This window comes from Ranitomeya variabilis, chromosome 1 (assembly GCF_051348905.1).
Source record: "Ranitomeya variabilis isolate aRanVar5 chromosome 1, aRanVar5.hap1, whole genome shotgun sequence".
NCBI lineage: Eukaryota > Metazoa > Chordata > Amphibia > Anura > Dendrobatidae > Ranitomeya > Ranitomeya variabilis.
In genome coordinates, this window is record NC_135232.1 from 293,606,132 (window position 1) to 293,632,118 (window position 25,987).

Genomic DNA, 25,987 nt, shown 5'->3' on the forward strand with positions numbered 1-25,987 from the left:
TACAAACTTGGGGTCAAAGCAACATTTTAGTACTTCAGTTCCTGTGAAGCACCTGAAGGGTTAATAAACTTCTTTAATGTGGGTTTGAGCACCTTGAGGGGTGCAGTTTTTAGAGTGGTTTCACTTTTGATTATTTTCTGTCATATAGGCCCCCCCCCCAAAGTCACTTCCAATGTGATGTGGTCCCTAAAAAACAAAAATTTGATTTTGTACATTTTGTTGGATAAATTGCTGGTCAATTTTTAACCCATCTAACTTTCTAATTTTTATTCTCTTATGTTTAAAATTTTATGCTGATGTAAAGTACAGGGTGGGCCATTTATATGGATACACCTGGGTGGGCCATTTATAAAGTTGGATACAAAATGGCCGCCATGGTCACCCCTCATCTTGAAAAGTTTTCCCCCTCCCATATACTAATGTGCCACAAACAGGAAGCTGATGTCACCAACCATTCCCATTTTATTTAGCTGTCTCCATATAAATGGCCCACCTTATAGACATGTGGGAAATGTACCGTAATTTATTAACTGGTTTGGGTGACATAACTCTGATTTAAGGGCATAAAAATGAAAAGATTGAAAAATGCATAATTTTTGAAAATTTACACCAGATTTCCAATATTTTTAGAAATGAACGCAAGTCGAGTCTTAACAAATTTTACCCCTGTCGTGAAGTACAATATGTCACAAAATGCAACCTGAGAATCAATGGGATCTGTTGAAGAGTTCTCGAGTTATTACCCCATAAAGTGACACTGGTCAGACTTTTAAACATTGGTCCAGTCACTAAAGCGAAAACTGGCTCTGGTGCGAAAGAGTTAAAATAGTCTCTGGAGGCAGATTCTCAAGGAGATCTATGTCCAGCCCATAGATCTTAACAGCTCGTTTACATATTAGGAAAAAGGTGGATTTCTCTGGAATAAGACATTAGATTGCACATATCAAGGTATTGATTAATTCAACTTTGTGTGATCTGCATGACCATACAGGCGGCTGATCTTACTGACAAAAGTACCTAATCCATAATTGTGTTCACGAAAGACTTGCTGAACATTGCTTAGTATTTGCTGCTATTACTGATGTGTTGCAGGAAAAAAGCTGCGCTAACTACACTCGTTTTTGCATGCGTTTTTTTAAGAAAATGCTTTTTCCATTTAGAAGAATGGGTTAAGATCTGCAAGAAAAAAATAAACTTGCATTTTATTTCTGAAATCTCCATCACTCTGCTGGGACAGTAAAGTGCTGCATTTTTTGCAGGGAAAATGGGCCAAAAATGCAATGTGTGGACATATCCTAATAGTTGCGAATTTCTTTTTTTCTTTTCTTTTTTTTTTTTGCTTGAATAGTAGCAGAGCCGCATTATTTGAGAAAGGCCGGTATACTGTATGGAGGCAATCTTGTTTTTCCTTTGAATGGGTGAATCTCTAAGCACTGCGCAGTCCGTGAAGGGGCAGCAGACTGATAGGGACACAATGGGGGGTGAAGGGAAGGATATTTTATCTGCAGCCATAGTGCAATGAATGAGTATAGTATGTAATTATGGGAAACTGAAGCTGCCTTACAGCAAGGGGAATGTAGCAGTGTGCAAGAGGCAGCTGCAGAGTTTCCTGTCCCAGTATTTCTGCGGTCCTGTGCTTGTAAAACCTTACTGTATCATGCATCATTAATGTGACTTTTCTATAGAAACAAGAAGAGCTTTTTCTTCCCAGCATGGTTCCACTGTAGAGACATTTCAAGATCTTCTTCTTTATCAAGTTAACAGAGACTAACGGTAAAGATGAAGAGGAAGCCTTGTGACATTCTGTAAGCTTCTGGGAAAGCTGATCATTCATGGCCATTACAGCCTTTTTACGAGGGTGGAATTTGGCGTGATGAATCCATGGCATGCGCTACTCGCCTGGTTTTCTACTAGTCCATTCCTGTGTCTGTATTTGGAGCTGTCCTATAATAAGAACTTACTGTATGCACTAATGTGCTGACCTGTGCTTTCAGACCGCCATTGACCAGCAGGAGTTACTGTGCGGACAGATAGCGGGGGTTGTTCGCTGCCTGACTGAGATTTCCGGTTCTCCGCCCAATCTTATCCGGTTGCGGAAACAAAAATTTGCGATCCAGGTGCACGGGGAATATTTGTGGGTAAGTATTTATTAAAGCAAAGTAGTCATGAGCATTTACCCCTAGTATTAGCGCTAGATCAGCCTCTTAATACCCTCTTTGATAATGGCGGAATAACCCTAAATAAGGCCTAGCAAGTTCTAAATGAGTTAATTTGTACAGATGAAATGGAAAAAGTCTCATGTTCATTTTCTGATATACAGTCATGGCCAGAAGTATTGACACCCCTGCAATTCTGTCAGATAATACTCAGTTTCTTCCTGAAAATGATTGCAAACACAAATTCTTTGGTATTATTATCTTCATTTAATTTGTCTTAAATGAAAAAACACAAAAGAGAATGAAGCAAAAAGCAAAACATCGATCATCTCACACAAAACTCCAAAAATGGGCCAGACAAAAGTATTGGCACCCTCAGCCTAATACTTGGTTGCACAACCTTTAGCCAAAATAACTGCGACCAACCGCTTCCGGTAACCATCAATGAGTTTCTTACAATGCTCTGCTGGAATTTTAGACCATTCTTCTCTGGCAAACTGCTCCAGGTCCCTGATATTTGAAGGGTGCCTTCTCCAAACTGCCATTTTTAGATGTCTCCACAGGTGTTCTATGGGATTGAGGTCTGGACTCATTGCTGGCCACCTTAGAAGTCTCCAGTGCTTTCTCTCAAACCATTTTCTAGTGCTTTTTGAAGTGTGTTTTGGGTCATTGTCCTGCTGGAAGACCCATGACCTCTGAGGGAGATCCAGCTTCCTCACACTGGGCCCTACATTATGCTGCAAAATTGGTTGGTAGTCTTCAGACTTCATAAAGCCATGCACACGGTCAAGCAGTCCAGTGCCAGAGGCAGCAAAGCAACCCCAAAACATCAGGGAACCTCTGCCATGTTTGACTGTAGGGACCGTGTTCTTTTCTTTGAATGCCTCTTTTTTTCTCCTGTAAACTCTATGTTGATGCCTTTGCCCAAAAAGCTCTACTTTTGTCCAGGGTGGATAAAAATCAATGTTTTTTTAAAAAAATCAAAAAAATCGGATTTTTTTGATTTAAATCGGATTTTTTTGATTTAAATCGGATTTTTTTCAATAAACTGCTTTTTGAGGAAAATATTTTACCATCCAAAGGTTCTTCCATCATGAGATAAAGCTGAGTTGTTTAACTCAGTAGAATAAAGGCTGTATATGTGTAACATTCACAATGCCATGCTCTTCCAGAGGTTTCTGTAGGATGCTGACTATCCAACAAGTTTGGGCATGTCAACTGAATGGAAAAAGAAACTAAACCAAAAGTGAAACCAAGCTAGAAGTGTGGAATTAAAGGGGCAGTATGAACAAAATGTGGAGGCTATTAATAGTTTATACAATTAAGACATGCTGCTTTTAAACACCTACCTATTGCCATATAGTAAAACAAAAAAGATTTTTACTTACTTTGGGGTCCCCCCCTCACCCTGGCGTTAGATCGTTGCCCCTAGTTTCGTCCGTGTAACTATGGGCGCACATGCGCACTGCTCTCACTTCTCATTTTAATCGTGATTTATATTAAAAAAAACCTTTTGATTTAAATCAGTGATTTAAATCATGATTAAAATCATGATTTAAATCGATCCGATTTAAATAGAAAAAAATCTTTTGATTTAAATCGTGATTTAAATCATGATTTAAATCGGCGTGATTTAAATCAATCCACCCTGCTTTTGTCTCATCTGACCAGAGAACATTCTTCCAAAATTTTTTAAGGCTTTTTCAGGTAAGTTTTGGCAAACTCCAGCCTGGCTTTTTTATGTCTCAGGGTAAGAAGTTTGGTCTTCCTGGGTCTCCTACCATACAGTCCCTTTTCATTCAGACGCCGACGGATAGTACGGGTTGAAACTGTTGTACCCTCGGACTGCAGGGCAGCTTGAACTTGTTTGGATGTTAGTCGAGGTTCTTTATCCAACATCCGCACAATCTTGCGTTGAAATCTCTTGTCAATTTTTCTTTTCCGTCCACATCTAGGGAGGTTAGCCACAGTGCCATGGGCTTTAACTTCTTGATGACACTGCGCACGGTAGACACAGGAACATTCAGGTCTTTGGAGATGGACTTGTAGCCTTGAGATTGCTCATGCTTCCTCACAATTTGGTTTCTCAAGTCCTCAGACAGTTCTTTGGTCTTCTTTGTTTTCTCCATGCTCAATGTGGTACACACAAGGACACAGGACAGATGTTAAGTCAACTTTAATCCATGTCAACTGGCTGCAAGTGTGATTTAGTTATTGCCAACTCCTGTTAGGTGCCACAGGTAAGTTACAGGTGCTGTTAATTACACAAATTAGAGAAGCATCACATGATTTTTCGAACAGTGCCAATACTTTTGTCCACCCCCTTTTTTATGTTTGGTGTGGAATTATATCTAATTTGGCTTTAGGACAATTCTTTTTGTGTTTTTTAATTTAAGACAAATTAAATGAAGATAATAATACCAAAGAATTTGTGTTTGCAATCATTTTCAGGAAGAAACTGAGTATTATCTGACAGAATTGCAGTGGTGTCAATACTTTTGGCCATGACTGTATATTCTATGTTCTGTTGTGAAAAAATATAGCTCTATGACATTTCCAATAATTGCATTCATTGTTTCCTTGCATTTTACACAACTTTTCTGTAATTGGGGTTGTAGTACTTTTTGCTTTTAGGGTAATCTTGGACTTCAACTGATACTTAGGCAATTGCCTTCTTACTATATCATAGTTATTTAGGCAGTGCACGGACAGAATGTTTTATGTATAATGGTCTATTTACCCCGCTATTATAATTAATAATAAAAGCTTGTTAGAGAGGGGTTTTTTTAGGGGGCATTCCAACTGTAATAAAATATAGCTCTGAGTAGTCTCAAATGTACGGTCCATACAAACGGTTCATGCTACCATCCGAAATTGGTATTTCATCCTTTATAGGAGTTGTTCGATCTGAAACTACAAGTCTGCAGTCACACTGTGTGACTGCAGACCTGTGAGCCCTCACATACTGTGCTTTGTGAGGAATCTTCGGCGTCCATGCTGAGAACAGTGGTCGTGTGACTGCACGTATGCATAATGCATACTTTCTGCCACAATCCAGCTAGACTGTTTCCGGTCTGTGGTTTCCAGCCATGTTCATCTAGTTGGATTGTGGCCAGGAGTATGCATGTCACATGACCGGCATCCCCACCCCACTTGCGCTGACACCGGAGATTCCTCACACTGAGCTGCGCACTATGTGAGGATTCACAAGTCTCCTGTCGCATAGTGACTGCAGACTTGTAGTGGACAACCCCTTTAAATAAATCATTGGAAGGTATACAACTTGGTTTTATAGCGTTTCTTTATCTTTACTCTCGTTTCTTTCAGGCCCTTGGATGCTCTGTAGAGGTTTCTGACGTCACGTGCAAGTGTTTCTTGGAGGATCTGATAGGGCTCTTCCGGTTTTACAATGGGCCATTATGGCATGCTTATCGGGTAATTCTTAGCATAAGACCTGTTTTGTTTGTGTTAGGCTAAGATATAATAATACTTCTAATTTAATAGTTCACGAATAGCTGTCAGGAATATTTTTACTTGTAATTGCTTTAACTAAACTGCTCAACATTGAAATTGCAACAATATGAAGGAAAACTCATGGAATTCTGGAATCAGAACATGGCTACTAGTGATGAGCGAATATACTCATTACTCAAGATTTCTCGAGCACGCTCGGGTGTCCTCCGAGTATTTTTAGTGCTCGGAGATTTAGTTTTTCTTGCCGCAGCTGAATGATTTACATCTGTTAGCCAGCATAAGTACATGTGGGGATTCCCTAGCAACCAGGCAACCCCCACATGTACTTATGCTGGCTAACAGATGTAAATCATTCAGCTGCGGCAAGAAAAACTAAATCTCCGAGCACTAAAAAATACTCGGAGGTCCCCTGAGCATGCTAGGAAAATCTAGAGTAATGAGTATATTCGCTCTTCACTAATGGCTATACATGTTAATGAAATGAATATTGTAACAAAGGAAGCTAAATTTTCAAAACATCTCGACCTAGTTAGCATTGATTATGAGCGCCATGTGCAGAAATCCCCGCACTTACAAGTTTTGGTTGCTATCAATGAGGTTATTAATGGTTGTATGCAGAATGTTCTGCCACGCTAAATGCAATTGGGCACATAAATTATCAAGATCCACTGCTGACAGCTCACTTTTGCAATTGCCGACCAATGACGTCCTAGATGTGCTTGATGGGAGACAAGTCCAGACAGGGGCGAACACTGACAGCTTGGGGCCCCTGTGCAAGAAATGAGTTTGGGCCCCTTCCTTTTATGGCAACCAAGATATATATATATATATCTGTTACATAGTCCCCTCGCTGTATATTGCCTTATTACTTCTGATGGAGCATGGAAAAGCTTCTTTTCTGGTGTAGGAGCTGATAGACTGGTCTTCTGGTCAGATGCTGCCCCATCAGCAGTCATTTTTTGTATAACAAGAGAAAAGTATGTAATAGAGATGGGGGTGTGACTAGCAAAACAACAACACTATGCTATGTAAGGGATGATGCTATATAAAACAAGACATAATACTATGTAATAATGGGACAGCACTGTACATAACGACAGAAGATGCTACATAAAAGGGGACTGCCCCATACATAACTAGAGAGGATGGTACTTAATAAGAATCTCAATTTGCAGACACGATTTCGAGGTACTGCCCCTTATCAATGCAAAATATGAGATCTGGTTTGACTGAAATCCAAGTGAAATCGTTTCTCCTTGCCGAAAATGACATGTCAAGCATGCCGTGATGAAGAGACTTTTAAGTCGCAATGCAATGCTCCTCTAGGAAATCTGCAAATTGTCATCCTAAGTCATGTGACAAATCTCGTTAAAGGGTCGATATTGACTGTTAGGATTGCTATTTCCTATAGGTGGCACTAGAGTTCTAGTCCTCTTCCTCTCCGAAGAGACAATTTGCATATTTCCCTATCCTGGTATACATGTCTCCCATCCTGGTATAAAGTATACATCCCTCATCCTATGTGCCCTGTTTTGTAGTGCATTAAAAACAAACCATGTTATTCGCCTTCCCTCGCACTCCCACAGCACGCGGGGTCCTCTTCTATAGCCATCAGCTGACTTCGGGGTCACCACCATGGCCATGCACCCCAGTCACAGGCATGCCAACGTCAACTGCCGGTCTCTGATTGGCTGGCGGAATGTATTGCAGCTCAGAGAGCCATTGGGTTGCCTGTGCCGCAATACATTTCAGCTGATTGTGCGTCCTCAGACACATATCCAGCTGCAATACTTACTGGTGCTGGCAGGCCCCCCTTCACCTCTGAGCCTGGTGCAGCTGCACTAGCAATATGTCCGCCCCTTAGTCCAGAGATGGTCATGGTAGGACATTAAGGCCACTCAGGCTGCTTACAGTAGCACAAGCTACACTCAACTTTGTGGTGTTGTCGAAAAACGACTCCTGGGACACTTGGAAAATATGGCTGTACCACTGGTTCCACACCAAGTTAATGAATGTACCGCCTAGCTTTTCGTGTTCCTGGAATGAAGAGTAGAAGGGTCCGGTTACCGTACATTATGCCACCTCCCACCGAAATCCGGGGAGTAGGACTGGAATGACATTCACTCATGAGGGTCTCCTCATGGCATTGCCCACGTGGGCTCCAATTCAATCTCTGGCTATCATTGCATCCAAGACTCATTCCAGCCTCCAATTTCCATCTGAATATTTTGTTTCCATTTTTTCATCATTTGCATATCATTAACATGTCTATTGGGCCATTGATTTCCATAATTCCACGATTTATCCTTCTCGGTGTTGCAGTTTCGATGTTGAGGAGTGTACAGTATATAGAGAATGGAGTATAATTGTGAACTTTGTAATAATGTTTTGGAAAATACACTTTTTTCATTTGCTGGTTTTCTTCTCAGGTTCGTTCTCAGGTGGAGCTGAGCGAGGAATGGAATCTTTACCTGGAACATGTCCAGAACACCTCCGACCTGCACAGGATCTTCAATTCCCTCAGCCATGTGGATAAAACTAAAGTATGACCCCACCGTCCAGAGATCAATGTCATATATGGTCTGATTGCAGTCATATTATGTTTACTTATAATGTATAGTGTCATTATCCATGTGTATCATTTTATCTAGAGGCCATCACTTTAGCGCCTCCATACACCGCTAAAAGTTGTCCGAAACCAATAATTTCGTCAAGATCGGACAACCATCTAATGTGTATAGCAACAGTTTCTCAACAGATGATGTCAGGGGAGATAAGCTTCAACTGATTTGAATGAATTCAGCCTATCCCACAGTTCTACAGGCAGATAAGCTGCTGCCAGAAGAGCCTGGCAGCATCTTAAGCCCACCATACACAATAGATCATTTGACCAACATCTATCTCTCCCATCCCCCATACACTGGAACGCTTTCCTCAGTTAAGCATTTCTGTGTTTTCAAGGATAGTCATTGCCAGACTCATTTGTCTGAGAATTATAGCCTGGAGAACAAAAAAATCATCCGTTAACAGTCGAACGTGAGGAATCCTTCTATTCCACGACATCATGTGTCTGGGAAAAGGTCAGGAGGCCCCCATATACATTAGACAGTTAGCGGATCCATCTGATATCAGAGGGTTTATCCAAATTTAGCCTGATGTGCATGGGGCCTTTACTTTTCCTCTGCCCACAGAGGACACATAAACCTATCTGCTGCTTCCACAATTGATGCCATCTTTAATCTTTAACTGTAAATCGGTGAGTATATGTTATTGTCTGTGTCACATATGCAATATTAAGATAGTAATTAATAGCAATAGAAGTACAAAATAACTATAAAACTTTTTTTTTTTTTTAATTTGCAGGTTGATCCACTACTCTTGCTGAAAGCTGCACTCATTTTGCAGACATGTCAACGCTTTTCCCATATACTGGCTGGCTGCATTATGTATAAAAATCGGTATGACAAGTGGTTAATCCTGTTTTTTTTGTTTGTTTGTCTTAAATTATTATTAACTTTGAAAAAGCTTCTGCATTACATTTTCATTAGTTTTTCTTTAAAATCAGAGTAACTTAACAAGCAACATTGTACTATCCAGGAAATACCACATTTATGAATCAATAAGGGGCAAAGCAGATCTGTTTATAGATTGTGTGAACACACAAGCTTCTGTCATTCAGTGAGCTCTGCTGTACTGCCTTCTGAGAGCTTGATTTTTCTTTTCGCCAAACCCTTTAACAGACAGTGCAGATCCATAAATTAAAGCAACATCTTTTGATATTGCTGCTTTAAAGCAAACCTGTTAGCATGATTTTGCCAAGTAAACTACAGACACTGTAAGTTTGGCGTTGTTACACTGATTAAAATGATACCTGGGGTGAAGAAATCGGTCTTGTGGTTCTTGTTTAATCAGTGTTAGAAGTTTTCAGTTAATGAGATGCCTGTGCTCCAGAGCAGGACTGTAGGCAAAGTCTTATCTTCCTGCTCTTAGCCAGAGAAACCACGGAAAGACCTGCCCACAGGCCGCAAGAAGTACAAACAGTCTGTCTCTCTCGCTCTCCATGATGAGGAACATGTTTGTAATTCAGAGCGACCTCTTCTCTCCCGGAGCACAAGCATCTCATTAACTGAAAACTTCTAACACTGATTACACAAGAACCGCAAGACAGACTTCTTCACACCAGGTAACATTTGAATCAGTATAACGCTGCCAACCCGACAGTGTCTGTAGCTTTACTTTGCAAAATCTGGCTGACAGGTTCGATATAATAATGCTCTTGTTTGGTGTTGCAGCATTATTTTGTCTACACTTGCTATGTTTCGTAGGACTTAATGAGAACCTGTCATTTGATTCAGGCTACTCAATCCACAAGTATGTCTCATGAAAAAATTCTCATTTGTTAAAAGCTATATATATTAGGTCCAGGGACCTAAAGAACTGTTTCCTCAATAAAGGATATCACACTTACGTACAGTGAACAGACATTCACTTCTTAGTCCATCTAGGAGAGCACTTAGGGGATATTAGGCACAAAAAAGATACCCCGCTAGCCCACCATATTAGGGATTTTCACAAAGGGGAGACCAAATATATTTCCTTTCAAGTGATTGAAGTGGTTATGAAATATGAATGCAAAGATGGTTGGGATAGAGGAATCCTACAAAAGGAATGCCAATGGACGTTCAACTTAAAGATCCCATTTTCCCAGAGCCATAACATTTTTATTTTTCTATCAATATGGGCATGTGAGGGCTTATTTTTTGTGGGACGAGTTGTACTTTTGAACGACACCATTGTTTTTATCATATCATGTACTAGAAAGTGGGAAAAAATTCCAAGTGCGGTGAAATTGCAAAAAAAAGTGCAATCCCACTCTTTTGCAATCCCACTTTTTTGTTTCGCTTTTTTGCTAGGTTCAATAAATGCCAAATCTGACCTGCCACTATGATTCTCCAGGTCAGTACGAGTTCATAGACACCAAACATGTCTAGGTTATTTTTTATCTAAGTGGTGAAAAAAAATTCCAAACTTTGCTAAAAAGCAAATTGTTCCATTTTCCAATACCTGTAGCGTCTCCATTTTGCGTGATCTGGGGTCAGGTGAGGGCTTATTTTTTGCGTGCCGAGCTGACGTTTTTAATGATACCACTTTTGTGCAGATACGATCTTTTGATCGCCCATTATTGTATTTTAATGCAATGTCGCGGCGACCAAAAAAACGTAATTCTGTCATTTTGACTTTTGTAATTGCTACACCGTTTAGCGATCACGTTAATCTTTTTTTTTTTTTTATTGATCTGGCGATTCTGAACGCGGTGATACCAAATGTGTAGGTTTTATTTTTTTTTTTTATTTATTTATTTTTTTAATGCAGCGGCGGGGGTGATTCGAACTTTTTATATTTTTTAATTTTTTTCATATTTTTAAAAACTTTTTTTTTTTATTTTTTTTTAACTTTTGCCATGCTTCAATAGCCAAGAAGACCTCTGGTTGTCATGCCGACGCACCAGTGGTATTTAACTAGTTAATAGGCCCAGGTGGATCGCGATTCCACCCGTGCCTATTGTGGGCACATGTCAGCTGTTCAAAGCAGCTGACATGTCTCGGCTTTGATGCGGGCTCACTGCCGGAGCCCACATCAAAGTGGGGGATACTGCCATCGGATGTACTATTCTGTCCCATGGCAGTAAGGGGTTAAAATCACCTATGGCTGATGGGAGTGGGAGTGCACATGTCCAAAAAGGCTGCAGTACAAATAGAGAACAAGACCAGCACATCCAAGCTAGTGTGATCAGGCGCCTAAGTGGTAATTGGTCTTTACGATCATCTAAGGTTAATTATGGGGAGACAACGGTGAGTAGGGGCACCACAACTTGAGTGCTTATATAGGGTGCCAACCCCCGCGGCATGAAACGGTAAGTAACAGAGGAAATTATTGGTGAAAGGATCAGGTTCCCTCCCCCGCCCACCTACCCATGGGGAACCCTGGTGTGATATATTTAATACTTATTGATTTTTGATGGATTTTATATCTACTTATCTTGTGTCAATTGTCTTTGTATTTGATTGAGAACATATAACGTTTGTTCATTTTTTTAAAAGAGTATTAATAAATATATAACTTTGAACTAATGAGATTTTTTTTGTGAGACATAACTATACTCTCCAATATATCCCTTTTTGTTAATTCCAAACCACAAGTAGCATGAATCGGAGCCTGACTGCATGGCTGCCTCAAGGTATATCTTTTTCTGAAATGCTCGGAGAAAACATGGTATGAAGATCTGGCTGTAGACTGTAGGGAGAAGAAACTAGTCCAGCGCCATCCCTGGTTGGCTTCTTCCCACACTACCCTGATTGACCGGGTTCTTCCATGTGTGTAGATAGCCAGAGACCTGTCAATCACTTGTAGAAGTGCTGATAAAAGCTGTCCGGGAGTGGGGTAAGAGCAGTCTTATCTTTGCCTATGACCTTGGTTGATTTTTCAAACTACATTTTCTCAGAAATGCTCTGACTTGTCCCACAGACACAGTTCCATTTTTGTTGAGGCCCTGTGGAACCCAGTTATGAGGTCCCAGAGCCCCGTACTGAGGATCACTAGGCTTCCCTGCAGTCAGACCCGCGGTCATCAGGAAGTTAACCCCATAGAAGAGGACTTAGGGTACTATATTGTGTATAACCCTTTAACGTGTCTCCATCCACAATCCTTACATGAGCATTGACCATCTTTGCTCTTCTGTGGCAAGGGTTGATCTCTGCTAGGACTATGTCTTAGGAAGGCTTTGCATGATTGACACATCTGACTGCAGTAATGTAATGCAGAAACATCCCTGCTATGTGCCAAGTTGTAAAATGTTTGTCTCTTGCATTGTAGCATAGTGAGTTCACAGCTGCCTCCTTCGCTGACTTCCAGGGTTCTCTTTCAGAGCCTTTTGCAAAAAGTGAGTATGCCCTCAAACAAATTTCTGAATGAAAAAAATATGTGTGTGTATATATATATATATATATATATATATATATATATAATTATATATATATATATTTCCCTCCCTTGCCCATCTGAATTTGCATAAAAATATCTTACCAGTATAGTACATGAACCAACATCTTCCCACAGCTCAGCCATATGGGTGCAGGACCAAAACATATGGTGTAAATCGGCCCCGATTTCCCCAGTTACAATCACGGAGGCCCTGTGGTGTTAAAGGGGGCTCTTTTAACCCTCTTTTAACCACTTATATGCTGTTGTCACAATTGTCAGCTGTAATTAAGGCGTTAACCAGCCCCAGTCGATTCCAAAACCAGTTGGGGTCGATGCCAAATGATGTCGCCTGTCATGTACAGCTTTTACCAGCGGTATTTTCTGTCGCTTGGGGGTGCTATAATAATAATAATAATAATAATAATATTATGTTATTCACTTTTTCAAATTGCTGAGGATTTAGTCCCCTTAATGCCGTTCGTTAAAAGGCGTATAGGCGGTCGTTAAGGAGATAGATATATGCATAGAATGTGGTGTGATTTATTGGATGTATTCTGTTATACGTTAAAGGGAAGGTGCCATAAAAAAAAGTTTTCAACAATTAAAAAAATGTAAAGTATTAATGTTTTAATTTTATTTTTAAATATAATTTGTTTTTAACCCCTTCACAACATGCACCATACATGTACTACTCTGTGGGAGCTGCTTTCCCGCCTCACACTGAGCGCCACGGCTATCGTGTGCAGGTGTCAGCTGTGTGTGAGAGCGGACACCCTCCAGCAGCGCCCACGATCAGCGCTAGCACCGATCGTGGCCATTTAACCCCTCTGATGCCGCTGTCAGTATTGACAGCGACATAGAGGAGCATCGCGCAGGGAATGAGTTTCCTGCGCGCTTTCATCAGGACAACGCGATGCAATCGCGTTATCCTGATGGTCTCCATGGAGACCCGGGGCCGCAAGATAGCCGCAGAGTCCTTCAGGGAAGGTGGCTTCCGCAGTGCCTGCAGAGAGAAGGACTTGAGACACCTCCGTCCCTGGGCCTGTCAGACAGATGCATTGCAGAACATCAGATCAGCAATCTGATGCTATCCTGGGACAAGGGAAAAAAAAAGTGATTTTTTTTTTTTTTTTTTTAAATCACCAAATGAAGAAATAAACAAAAAGAAACAAATATTTTTTCCAGTAAATACATTTATGTACGGTAAATAAAAAAAAATAAACACTAAAAGTATTTGGTATCGGCGCGTCCGTAACGACTCGCTCTATTAAACTGTCCCACTAGTTAACCCCTTTAGTGAACATCATAAAAAAGCAAGGCAAAAAACATTGTACCGCCAAACAAAAAGTGCAATAAAACGCGATCAAAAAAGACGAATGTAAATAAAAATGGTACCGCTGAAAACGTCATCTTGTCCTACAAAAAACAAGCCGTCAGCTCCATCAGCGGAAAAATAAAAAAGTTATAGCTCTCAGAATAAAGCGATGCAAAAATAATAGTTTTTTTTTATAAAATAGTTTTTGTGTAAAAGCACCAAAACATAAAAAACTATATAAATTGGGTATCCCTGTAATTTTACTGACCCGAAGAATAAAGCTGCCTTATCAATTTTACCACACGAGGAAAGGTAAAAAAAACAAAAGCAATTCCTGAATTGCTGGTTTTTGTTCATTCTGTCTCTCAAAAATTAGAAAATAAAGCGATCAAAATATGTCATGTGCCCAAAAATGGTACCAATAAAAACGTCAGCTCGTCCCGCAAAAAACAAGCCATAACATGACTGTCGGCAGAAATATGGAAAAATTATAGCTCTCAAAATGTGGTGATGCAAAAACTAGTTTTCACAATAAAAAGTGTTTTTTAGGGTGTGACAGCTGCCAAACATAAAAATGTGATATAAATCTGGTATACATATGCTTCTCTCTAAATTAGAATATCATCAAAAATTTAATTTATTTCAGTTCTTCAATACAAAAAGTGAATCTCATTTATTATATAGAGTCATTACAAACAGAGTGACTCTATTTCAAGTGTTTATTTCTGTTAATGTTCATGATTATGGCTTACTGCCAATGAAAACGCAGAAGTTATTATCTCAGTAAATTAGAATAATTAACAAAAAACATCTGCAAAGGCTGTTTCACTGGGCTCCACAATCATGGGGAAGACTGCTGACTTGACAGATGTCCAGAATGCAGTCATTGACACACTCCACAAGGAGGGTAAGCCACAAAAGGTCATTGCTAAAGAAACTGGCTGTTCAGAGTTCTGTATCCAAGCATATTAATGGAAAGTTGAGTGGAAGGAAAAAGTGTGGTACAAAAAGGTGCACAAGCAACAGGGATAACCACAGCCTTGAATGAAGGCGCACACAATCCAAGCTGCTTGAGGTCTAGGGTGAAGTATCCACAATCAGTAGTGGTTTGGGGAGCCATGTCATCTGCTGGTGTAGGTCCACTGTGTTTTATCAAGACCAACGTCAGCTAGGTCGTCTACCAGGAAATTTTAGAGCCCTTCATGCTTCCTTCTGCCTACCAGCTCTTTGGAGATGGAAACATCATTCTCCAGCAGGATTTGGCACCTGACCACACTGCCAAAAGTACCAATACCTGGTTTAAAAACGACCGTATCACTGTGCTTGGTTGGCCAGCAAGCTCGCCTGACTTTATTGCCACCATTTCGGATTTTAAAATCATTTTTGAATCCGGTGTTATAAAGTATTCTAATTTACTGAGATAATGACTTTTGGGTTTTCATTGGCTGTAAGCCATAATCATTGTTAACAGAAATAAACACTTGAAATAGATGACTCTGTAATGACTCTATATAATATAAATTTCACTTTTTATATTGAAGAACTGAAATTAACTTTTTGATGATATTCTAATTTAGTGAGATGCACTTGCAGCTGTAATCGCATCGACCCGAAGAATAAAGTCGCCATATCACTTATACTGCACAAGGAATGGCGTAAAAAATAAATTAAAACCAATTCGTCACATGCTGTTGATTTTTTTCATTCTGCCTCCCAAAGATCGCAGTAAAGCTCGGCACACACTTATCCTTATCCTGCGCTCTGTGCTTACATCAGGGTTTCCGTGTAAATCTCTGAAATACGTGATTCAGACAGAACCCCTGGCGGAAGATTCCATATAATGAGGTAGATGGAGGCACTGCGGACGCTGTCTGACCTGTGATCTGGTGGTGTTCGTCTTTTCAGGATTGCATAAAAGTGCCGTCTGCTACAGTTTTGTGCACTTCTGAAAAGGACACTGCTGAACATAAGGCAGACAGAGTCCAGAGTAACTCTGCTGCCTCATTATAGTGAATTCTTACATTGGGGGTTTCATCTGTCACGTCATTCTGATGGAAACCCTGATGTAAGTGCTCATTATAGAACGTGTGGGTAACGAGCTTGCGTAGTTTGGCCAAAGTATCAACCAATACCTCACTATTTTTGTATATTTTTTGCACTATATTTTTCGGGGTGCAGCCAAGCCCAAACACGTTCGGTCTCGCATGAGGGTGTTCACACTGGGATGCAGAGAAGTGTGCTGGCCAGCCCGCCTAATCGAAAAGAAGGGGCATGACTAATAGGCTGTGAACCAGACGCTATGCCGTACCATTGTGTGAACAACGCCCTATGTGGGCCTTCATTGTGCACTTGTATACTGGGCAGTCACCCCCTCCAGGAGTGGGTAGGTGGAGATTGGCTGCTGTTCTGGTATTTTGCACCTGTGTTGCTAACATCTTGCTTTATGGGCTGGCTGCACCCTGCAGTGCATTTGTTCCAAGATCTGGGCAGGTAAGTGTTGCTGCCTTTTTTTCTGCCGTTTTGAATTGAATTGTTGGAGACCTTGAGTGTTTAGTGGCTTTGCTATGTAGCTCATTATAGAACGCCGGATAAATGTGATCATAAATGTTATGTAAAATGTTCTCAATGAAAGCTTCAACTCAATCAACAAAAAAGCAAGTCCTCACTCTGGTCCGTCATCTGTCAACAGAAATATAGGGGCTTCCACGTTACTGGTAGTACAAAGGCTGAGGAAAAGCGAAATGGCTCCTCGCCCCCCAAAAATAAATTCTGCCAATTCTCTGCTCCCAAATCCAAATGCCCCCTTCCTTCTGAGCCCCAGTGTGCCTAAACCACATCTAACACCCACATACTTAGCATTTCTGTAGTGATGAGAGTCCGCCTAATTTACAGGTGTATGTCTCCTGAAGCATGAGCTGGGCATAATGTACTGGTCACTACAGCGGCAGTTTGCAATTTTCACTCAGCAACATCCACTGCTGGAAAACACCCATGGAGTCAAAATCGTCACTGCATCTGTAGATAATTTCCCAAAGGGTTAAAATTTCTAAAATGGGGTCACTGAAGGGGGATTCTGCTTTTCTAGCACTTAGGGGCTCTTTATATGGAATCCGCAAACCATTCTAGGAAAATCTGCATCCCAGAAGGCAAATAGTGTTCCGTCCCGCTAAGTAGTACTGCGCAGCCACATATGGAGTATTGCCACGTTCAGTAGAAATTGTGGGACAAATTTTGGTGCCATTTTTACCCATTTTCCAGTATGAAAATGTAAAACTTGGGGCTAACACACAATCTTGGTGGCTAAAATGTAAACTATTTTATCTTGACTGCTCAATGGTCTAAAAGTCTGTGACACACCTGTGGTGTCAATATAATCACTACACCCCTAGATGAATTAATTGAGAGGTTTAGTTTCCAAAAGGGTCACTTATGGGGATTTTGCTGTTCTGGCACCTCAGGGACTCTGCCAATGTAACATGGCACCCTTAGGTTAGGTTCACATTAGCGTTTCTGTGCGCAGCGTATCATTTGCATGCGCAAACGCATGCCAAAACACATGCTTACGCCTCTGCATCATCTTACGCATGACGCAAAAAAAACTCTGCGTGTGCATGCGTTTAAATGTGTTTTGGCATGCGTTTGCGTTTTTTATGCGCATGGTTGAGTTGGTGACATCATTTCCTGGACATGCGTACTCTGATGTACGCATGAGTATCGAACGCATGCATACGCATGTCCTTGCGTACCAATGCGTTTTTTTTACGCAGTCATCCGCATGCACGTGATCGCGCAATATTTGACGCCTCAAAAAATGCAACATGTTGCGTTCTCCGGACACCGCCACATACCGCTATACGACGCATGCATACGCATCCGCATGCAAACGCATATCCCTGCGTACACCATGTTAAAGATATGTACGCATGACGCATGCGGATCATACGCTGCGCACAGAAACGCTAATGTGAACCCGGCCTTAAACAAGTGCAGCAAAGTCTGCACTGTTATATGCCGATTCTTCCATTCGGACCTTTGTACTGTGCCTTAAAAGTAGTTTTCAATGACATATGGGGTATCAGTGAACTAAGGAGAAATTGCACAGGCAAAGTTCGGGGTCCATTTTCGCCTGTTACCCTTGTGAAAATACTAAATTTGGAGCTAAAAAAAGATTTTAGCGGGCAAATTTTTTTTTTTTAATTATTTTCACGGCTTATTGTTATAAACTTCTGTGAAGTACCTTGGAGTACAAGGTGCTCAGTACACATCTAGATAAGTTCCCAAAGGGGTCTAGTTTCCACAATGGTGTCACTTGTGGCGGTTTCCACTGTTTAGGCACATCAGGGGCTCTCCGCTAATTATTCCAGCAAATTTTACATTCAAAAAGTCAAATGACGCTCCTTCCCTTCCAAGCCCTGCCGTGCACCCAAACAGTTGTTTTCCTCCACATATGGGGTATCTGTGCACTCAGGAGAAATTGCACAACAAATTGTATGGAGCAATTTCTCCTGTTACCCTTAAAAAAATGCAAAATTTGAAGCTAAAAAAAGATTCATCTTGGAAAGATGTATTTATTTATTTTTTTAATTTTAGTTTATTTTCACGTCTTAACGTTATAAACTTCTGTGGAGCACCTGCGGATTCAAGGTGCTAAATACACATCTAGATAAGTTCCCTAGGGGGTCTAGTTTCCAAAATGGTGTCACTTGTGGGGGTTTTCCACTCTTTAGACACATCAGGGGCTCTCCAAACATGACATGGTGTCCGCTAATTATGCCAGCAAATTTTACGTTCATAAAGTGAATTGGCGCTCCTTCCCTTCCAAGCTCTGCCGTGCTCCTAAACAGTAGATTTCCCCCACATATGGGGTATCTGCATGCTCAGGAAAAATTGCTCAACAAATTGTATGGTTCATTTTCTCCTGTTACCCTTGTGAAAGTAAAAAAAAAAATTAGGTCTAAAGGAAAATTTTTGTGAAAGAAAAGTAAATGTTTATTTTTTTCCTTCCACATTCCAAAAATTCCTGTGAAGCACCTGAAGGGTTAAGAAACGTCTTGAATGTGGTTTTGAGCACCTTGAGGGGTGCAGTTTTTAGAATGGTGTCATCATCAATTGTAAAGTGCTGCGGAATATGTTGGCGCTATATAAATAAAGATTATTATTATTATTATCATTGGGTATTTTCTGTCATATAGGCCCTCAAAGTCACTTCAAATGTGAGGTGGTCCCTTTAAATATGATTTTCCAAATTTTGTTGTAAAAATGAGAAATCGCTGGTCAACTTTTAACCCTTATAACTTCCTAACAAAAATAAATTGTTTCAAAAATTGTGCTGATGTAAAGTAGACATGTGGGAAATGTTATGTATTAACTTTTTTTGTGCAATATGACTCTGTAATTTAAGGGCATAAAAATTCAAAGTTTGAAAATTGCGAAATTTTTGCTACATTTCCATTTTTTTTTTTCACAAACGCAATTCGTATCAAAGAAATTTTAGAGGTTATCATGAAGTACAATATGTCACAAGAGAACAATCTCAGAATCAATGGGATCCTTTGAAGCGTTCCAGAGTTATGTCCTCATAACAGTGGTCAGAATTGTAAAAATTGGCTCGGTCAGGAAGGTGAAAACAGGCTTCAGGGCAAAGGGGTTAAGGAAGTAAAATATGAAAAATAATTTTAAAAAGTTTATTTCCACTTTTAAACACTATGGGGAGCAGTTGCTAAAATTTGACGTTAAAACCTAGTGTACAACTAGCTCACATTATGACTGCAGTAAATGTGGGCGGGGTCTGCTTGTGTGTGTGTGACATCACTCCTCTCCTCCCCTTCTGGATGTTAGTAACAGGATAAGAGAGGATGACGTTTAGGATCACAGTGCGGAGCCATTTTTTTTGTGACTGGCAGTGATACTGAGGCTACATTCCCACGATCAGGAACTAGCAGCACTTTGAATGCAGCGTATGTTCCCTGCGTCCAAAGTGCTGCCGGCTATTGAACCCAGGTAAATCCACATGTGTTCACTGAACCATTAAGATTTGCAGCATTTATTACTTTCTATTGATTACATTTCTATTATGGAGTCTAGTGTCTCCGCAAGAGAAATTGACATGCTGCAGTCTTGAAAGACGCGCCACATGTCACAGTCCGGGAGTGATCCGCAGGGGACTATGTACGCATAGTAGAAATGCCATCCACTATGCTGTAACATCTGGCTGCTGCGGGTTTGACGCTGCATAAATACGCAGGGTCAAACCCACAGCAATTCCTGATCATTAGCATGTACCCTGACAAGTACAGTGTCACCGAGGATGGCTGGCAGCACCGATTCTGTTAGTGCTGTTTGCTGTATCATAAGCTTGGGTTAGATACGTGAAGTTTATCACATGTGCTGTTAGATACGCTTAGAGTAACACATGCTGAGATTAGATACAGGGCTAAGTGCATTATACTGTATGAAGGCCTATGTGGAGTTCATTATGCTGTATGGAGGCCTATGGGCAATGCATTATACTGTATGGAAGCCTATGGGGAGTGCATTATACTGTATGAAGGCCTATGGGGAGTGCATTATACTGTATGGAGGCCTATGGGGAGAGCATTATACTGTATGGAGGCCCATGGGGAGTGTATTGTAATATATGGAGGCCTATGGGTAGTGCATTATACTATATGAAGGCCTATTGGGAATGCATTATACTATATAGAGGACTATGGAATGCATTATACTTTATGAAGTAGTTTATATTTTTAGTAACAGCCCGGTTATCTGCTGAGGGGGGCGAGGGCCATTCTCCTTTCCAGAGCCTTTGTGCTACCAGTAACGTGGAAGCCCCCTATATTTCCATTAACAGATGACGTACCTAAGTGGGGATTTGCTTTTTTTGTGAATTAAGTTGTGACTTTTATTGGGAACATTTTACATAACATTTGGGATCACCTTTATCCGGCGCTCTACGCCAAGCACTTAAATCAGGGTTTCCATCTAAATCTTCGAGTGACATAATTCAGATGAAACCCCCTAGGGAGGTACTCATTATAATGATGTAGCTGAGTTACTCTGGACTCTGTCTGGCTCTGGTTAGCAGTGTTCTTTTTATCAGAGGTGCACAAAGCTGTGACCAATGGCACTTTTGTGCATCCCTAAAAAGACAGACACTGCCGGATCACATCTCAGACAGCATCCACAGTGCTTCCATATGTCTCTATATGGCGAATCTTCCGCCGGGGTTCCATGTGAATCATATATTTTAGAGATTTACATGGAAACCCCGATGTAAGCCCTCAGCTCAGGATAAATATGAGCTAAGCTTTACTGCAATCTGTGGGAGGCAGAATGATCAAATCAACAGCAGGTCAAGAATTGGTTTTATTTATTTTTTATGCCATTCCTCGTGCGGTATAAGTGATTAGATGACTTTATTCTTCGGGTCTGTGCTATTACAGCGATACACTGTAAAGATGCCTTTTCCAAAACAAGTTTTTGCATCACCATATTTTGAAAGCTATAATTTTCTATATGTCTGCTGACAAAGTCATGTTAGGGCTTGCTTTTGCAGGACGAGTTGATGGTTTTTATTGGTACCATTTTCAAGCTCATAACATTTTTTGATCGCTTTCTATTGTAATTTTTGGGAGGCACAATAAACAATAATAAGCAATGCAGGAATTTTTTTTGGTTTTATGCCGTGCCACGTGTGGTAAAGTTGGTAAGGCAGCTTTATTCTTTGGGTGGGTAAGATTACAACAATACCCCATTTATTGGCACTTTTACACAATTAAAACTATTTTATAGAAAAAATAATTTTCTGATAGCTGCAATTTTTTTTTTCTGTTTTGTTTTTGATGGAGCTGTGCATGTATGTATGTATGTATATATATATATATATATATATATATATATATATATATATATATATATATATATATATATATATATATATATATATATATATATATATATATATATACACATACACTCACCGGCCACTTTATTAGGTACACCATGCTAGTAACGGGTTGGACCCCCTTTTGCCTTCAGAACTGCCTCAATTCTTCGTGGCATAGATTCAACAAGGTGCTGGAAGCATTCCTCAGAGATTTTGGTCCATATTGACATGATGGCATCACACAGTTGCCGCAGAGTTGTCGGCTGCACATCCCAAAGATGCTCCATACAAGGCAGGATGGATCCATGCTTTCATGTTGTTTACGCCAAATTCTGACCCTACCATCCGAATGTCGCAGCAGAAATCGAGACTCATCAGACCAAGCAACGTTTTTCCAATCTTCTACTGTCCAATTTCGATGAGCTTGTACAAATTGTAGCCTCAGTTTCCTGTTCTTAGCTGAAAGGAGTGGTACCCGGTGTGGTCTTCTGCTGCTGTAGCCCATCTGCCTCAAAGTTCGACGCACTGTGCGTTCAGAGATGCTCTTAGGCCTACCTTGGTTGTAACGGGTGGCGATTTGAGTCACTGTTGCCTTTCTATCAGCTCGAACCAGTCTGCCCATTCTCCTCTGACCTCTGGCATCAACAAGGCATTTCCGCCCACAGAACTGCCGCTCACTGGATTTTTTTTCTTTTTCGGACCATTCTCTGTAAACCCTAGAGATGGTTGTGCGTGAAAATCCCAGTAGATCAGCAATTTCTGAAATACTCAGACCAGCCCTTCTGGCACCAACAACCATGCCACGTTCAAAGGCACTCAAATCACCTTTCTTCCCCATACTGATGCTCGGTTTGAACTGCAGGAGATTGTCTTGACCATGTCTACATGCCTAAATGCACTGAGTTGCCGCCATGTGATTGGCTGATTAGAAATTAAGTGTTAACAAGAAGTTGGACAGGTGTACCTAATAAAGTGGCCGGTGAGTGTGTATATATATATATATATATATATATATATATAATATATATATATATATATAAGAAAAAGGAGCAGCACTACACTTGTACTTATCTTCGGGTGCAAGGCCCCAGGCAAACAGTCCAATGATTGCACCAGATTCACAGAGACTCAAAAAAGAGGCAGCACTCCATTGTTCAAGTGAAACATGTGGTAGGTTTAATCGACCCACATAGCCGGGCGACGTTTCAGCTCAATCTGAGCCTTTATCAAGCTTGATAAAGGCTCAGATTGAGCTGAAACGTAGCCCGGCTATGTGGGTCGATTAAACCTACCACATGTTTCACTTGAACAATGGAGTCCTGCCTCTTTTTTGAGTGTGTGTGTGTATATATATATATATATATATATATATATATATATATATATATATATATATATATATATATATATATATATATATATATATATATATATATATACATACACATATACACAGTGGGGCAAAAAGTATTTAGTCAGTCAGCAATAGTGCAAGTTCCACCACTTAAAAAGATGAGGCATCTGTAATTTACATCATAGGTAGACCTCAACTATGAGAGACAAACTGAGAAAAAAAAATCCAGAAAATATCATTGTCTGTTTTTTTTATCATTTTATTTGCATATTCTGGTGGAAAATAAGTATTTGATCAGAAACAAAATTTCATCTCAATACTTTGTAATATATCCTTTGTTGGCAATGACAGAGGTCAAACGTTTTCTGTAAGTCTTCACAAGGTTGACACACACTGTTGTTGGTATGTTGGCCCATTCCTCCATGCAGATCTCCTCTAGAGCAGTGATGTTTTTGGCTTTTCGCTTGGCAACACGGACTTTCAACTCCCTCCAAAGGTTTTCTATAGGGTTGAGATCTGGAGACTGGCTAGGCCACTCCAGGACCTTGAAATGCTTCTTACGAAGCCACTCCTTCGTTGCCCTGGCGGTGTGCTTTGGATCATTGTCATGTTGAAAGACCCAGCCACATTTCATCTTCAATGCCCTTGCTGATGGAAGGAGGTTTGCACTCAAAATCTCACGATACATGGCCCCATTCATTCTTTCATGTACCTGGATCAGTCGTCCTGGCCCCTTAGCAGAGAAACAGCCCCAAAGCATGATGTTTCCACCACCATGCTTTACAGTAGGTATGGTGTTTGATGGATGCAACTCAGTATTCTTTTTCCTCCAAACACGACAAGTTGTGTTTCTACCAAACAGTTCCAGTTTGGTTTCATCAGACCATAGGACATTCTCCCAAAACTCCTCTGGATCATCCAAATGCTCTCTAGCAAACTTCAGACGGGCCTGGACATGTACTGGCTTAAGCAGTGGGACACGTCTGGCACTGCAGGATCTGAGTCCATGGTGGCGTAGTGTGTTACTTATGGTAGGCCTTGTTACATTCGTCCCAGCTCTCTGCAGTTCATTAATTAGTCCCCCCGCGTGGTTCTGGGATTTTTGCTCACTGTTCTTGTGATCATTCTGACCCCACGGGGTGGGATTTTGCGTGGAGCCCCAGATCGAGGGAGATTATCAGTGGTCTTGAATGTCTTCCATTTTCTAATTATTGCTCCCACTGTTGATTTCTTCACTCCAAGCTGGTTGGCTATTGCAGATTCAGTCTTCCCAGCCTGGTGCAGGGCTACAATTTTGTTTCTGGTGTCCTTTGACAGCTCTTTGGTCTTCACCATAGTGGAGTTTGGAGTCAGACTGTTTGAGGGTGTGCACAGGTGTCTTTTTATACTGATAACAAGTTTAAACAGGTGCCATTACTACAGGTAATGAGTGGAGGAAAGAGGAGACTCTTAAAGAAGAAGTTACACGTCTGTGAGAGCCAGAAATCTTGATTGTTTGTTTCTGACCAAATACTTATTTTCCACCAGAATATGCAAATAAAATGATAAAAAAACAGACAATGATTTTCTGGATTTTTTTTTTCTCAGTTTGTCTCCCATAGTTGAGGTCTACCTATGATGTAAATTACAGACGCCTCTCATCTTTTTAAGTGGTGGAACTTGCACTATTGCTGACTGACTAAATACTTTTTTGCCCCACTGTGTATATATATATATATATATATATATATATATATATATATATATATATATATATATATATATATATATATATATATATATATATACACTCACCGGCCACTTTATTAGGTACACCATGCTAGTAACGGGTTGGACCCCCTTTTGCCTTCAGAACTGCCTCAATTCTTCGTGGCATAGATTCAACAATGTGCTGGAAGCATTCCTCAGAGATTTTGGTCCATATTGACATGATGGCATCACACAGTTGCCGCAGATTTGTCGGCTGCACATCCCAAAGATGCTCCATACAAGGCAGGATGGATCCATGCTTTCATGTTGTTTACGCCAAATTCTGACCCTACCATCCGAATGTTGCAGCAGAAATCGAGACTCATCAGACCAAGCAACGTTTTTCCAATCTTCTACTGTCCAATTTCGATGAGCTTGTACAAATTGTAGCCTCAGTTTCCTGTTCTTAGCTGAAAGGAGTGGTACCCGGTGTGGTCTTCTGCTGCTGTAGCCCACCTGCCTCAAAGTTCGACGCACTGTGCGTTCAGAGATGCTCGAACCAGTCTGCCCATTCTCCTCTGACCTCTGGCATCAACAAGGCATTTCCGCCCACAGAACTGCCGCTCACTGGATTTTTTTTCTTTTTCGGACCATTCTCTGTAAACCCTAGAGATGGTTGTGCGTGAAAATCCCAGTAGATCAGCAGTTTCTGAAATACTCAGACCAGCCCTTCTGGCACCAACAACCATGCCACGTTAAAAGGCACTCAAATCACCTTTCTTCCCCATACTGATGCTCGGTTTGAACTGCAGGAGATTGTCTTGACCATGTCTACATGCCTAAATGCACTGAGTTGCCGCCATGTGATTGGCTGATTAGAAATTAAGTGTTAACAAGAAGTTGGACAGGTGTACCTAATAAAGTGGCCGGTGAGTGTGTATATATATATATATATATATATATATATATATATATATATATATATATATATATATATATATATATATATATATATATATATATATATATATATATATATATAATCAGGAGCACTGCGCATGATCTAACTAACTTACCGTACTAGTATCTGGTGAGGGTCGCCGATCCAAGGGCAGAGGGGCTTTTCTCCTTCT

At 40.6% G+C, this 25,987-nt stretch overlaps 1 protein-coding gene across 2 annotated transcripts in view; it reads left to right on the forward strand.

Annotated features, from left to right (window-relative positions):
• Positions 1-25,987, forward strand: part of HPS4 (HPS4 biogenesis of lysosomal organelles complex 3 subunit 2) — a 72,888-nt gene that overhangs the window by 22,130 nt on the left and 24,771 nt on the right. For both annotated transcript variants that reach the window (XM_077295386.1, XM_077295393.1), the window contains exons 4-8: positions 1,995-2,138; positions 5,484-5,591; positions 8,060-8,173; positions 8,994-9,088; positions 12,504-12,570. In XM_077295386.1, coding sequence (XP_077151501.1) covers positions 1,995-2,138; positions 5,484-5,591; positions 8,060-8,173; positions 8,994-9,088; positions 12,504-12,570 — 528 coding nt within the window. The remainder of the gene's footprint in view (positions 1-1,994; positions 2,139-5,483; positions 5,592-8,059; positions 8,174-8,993; positions 9,089-12,503; positions 12,571-25,987) is intronic.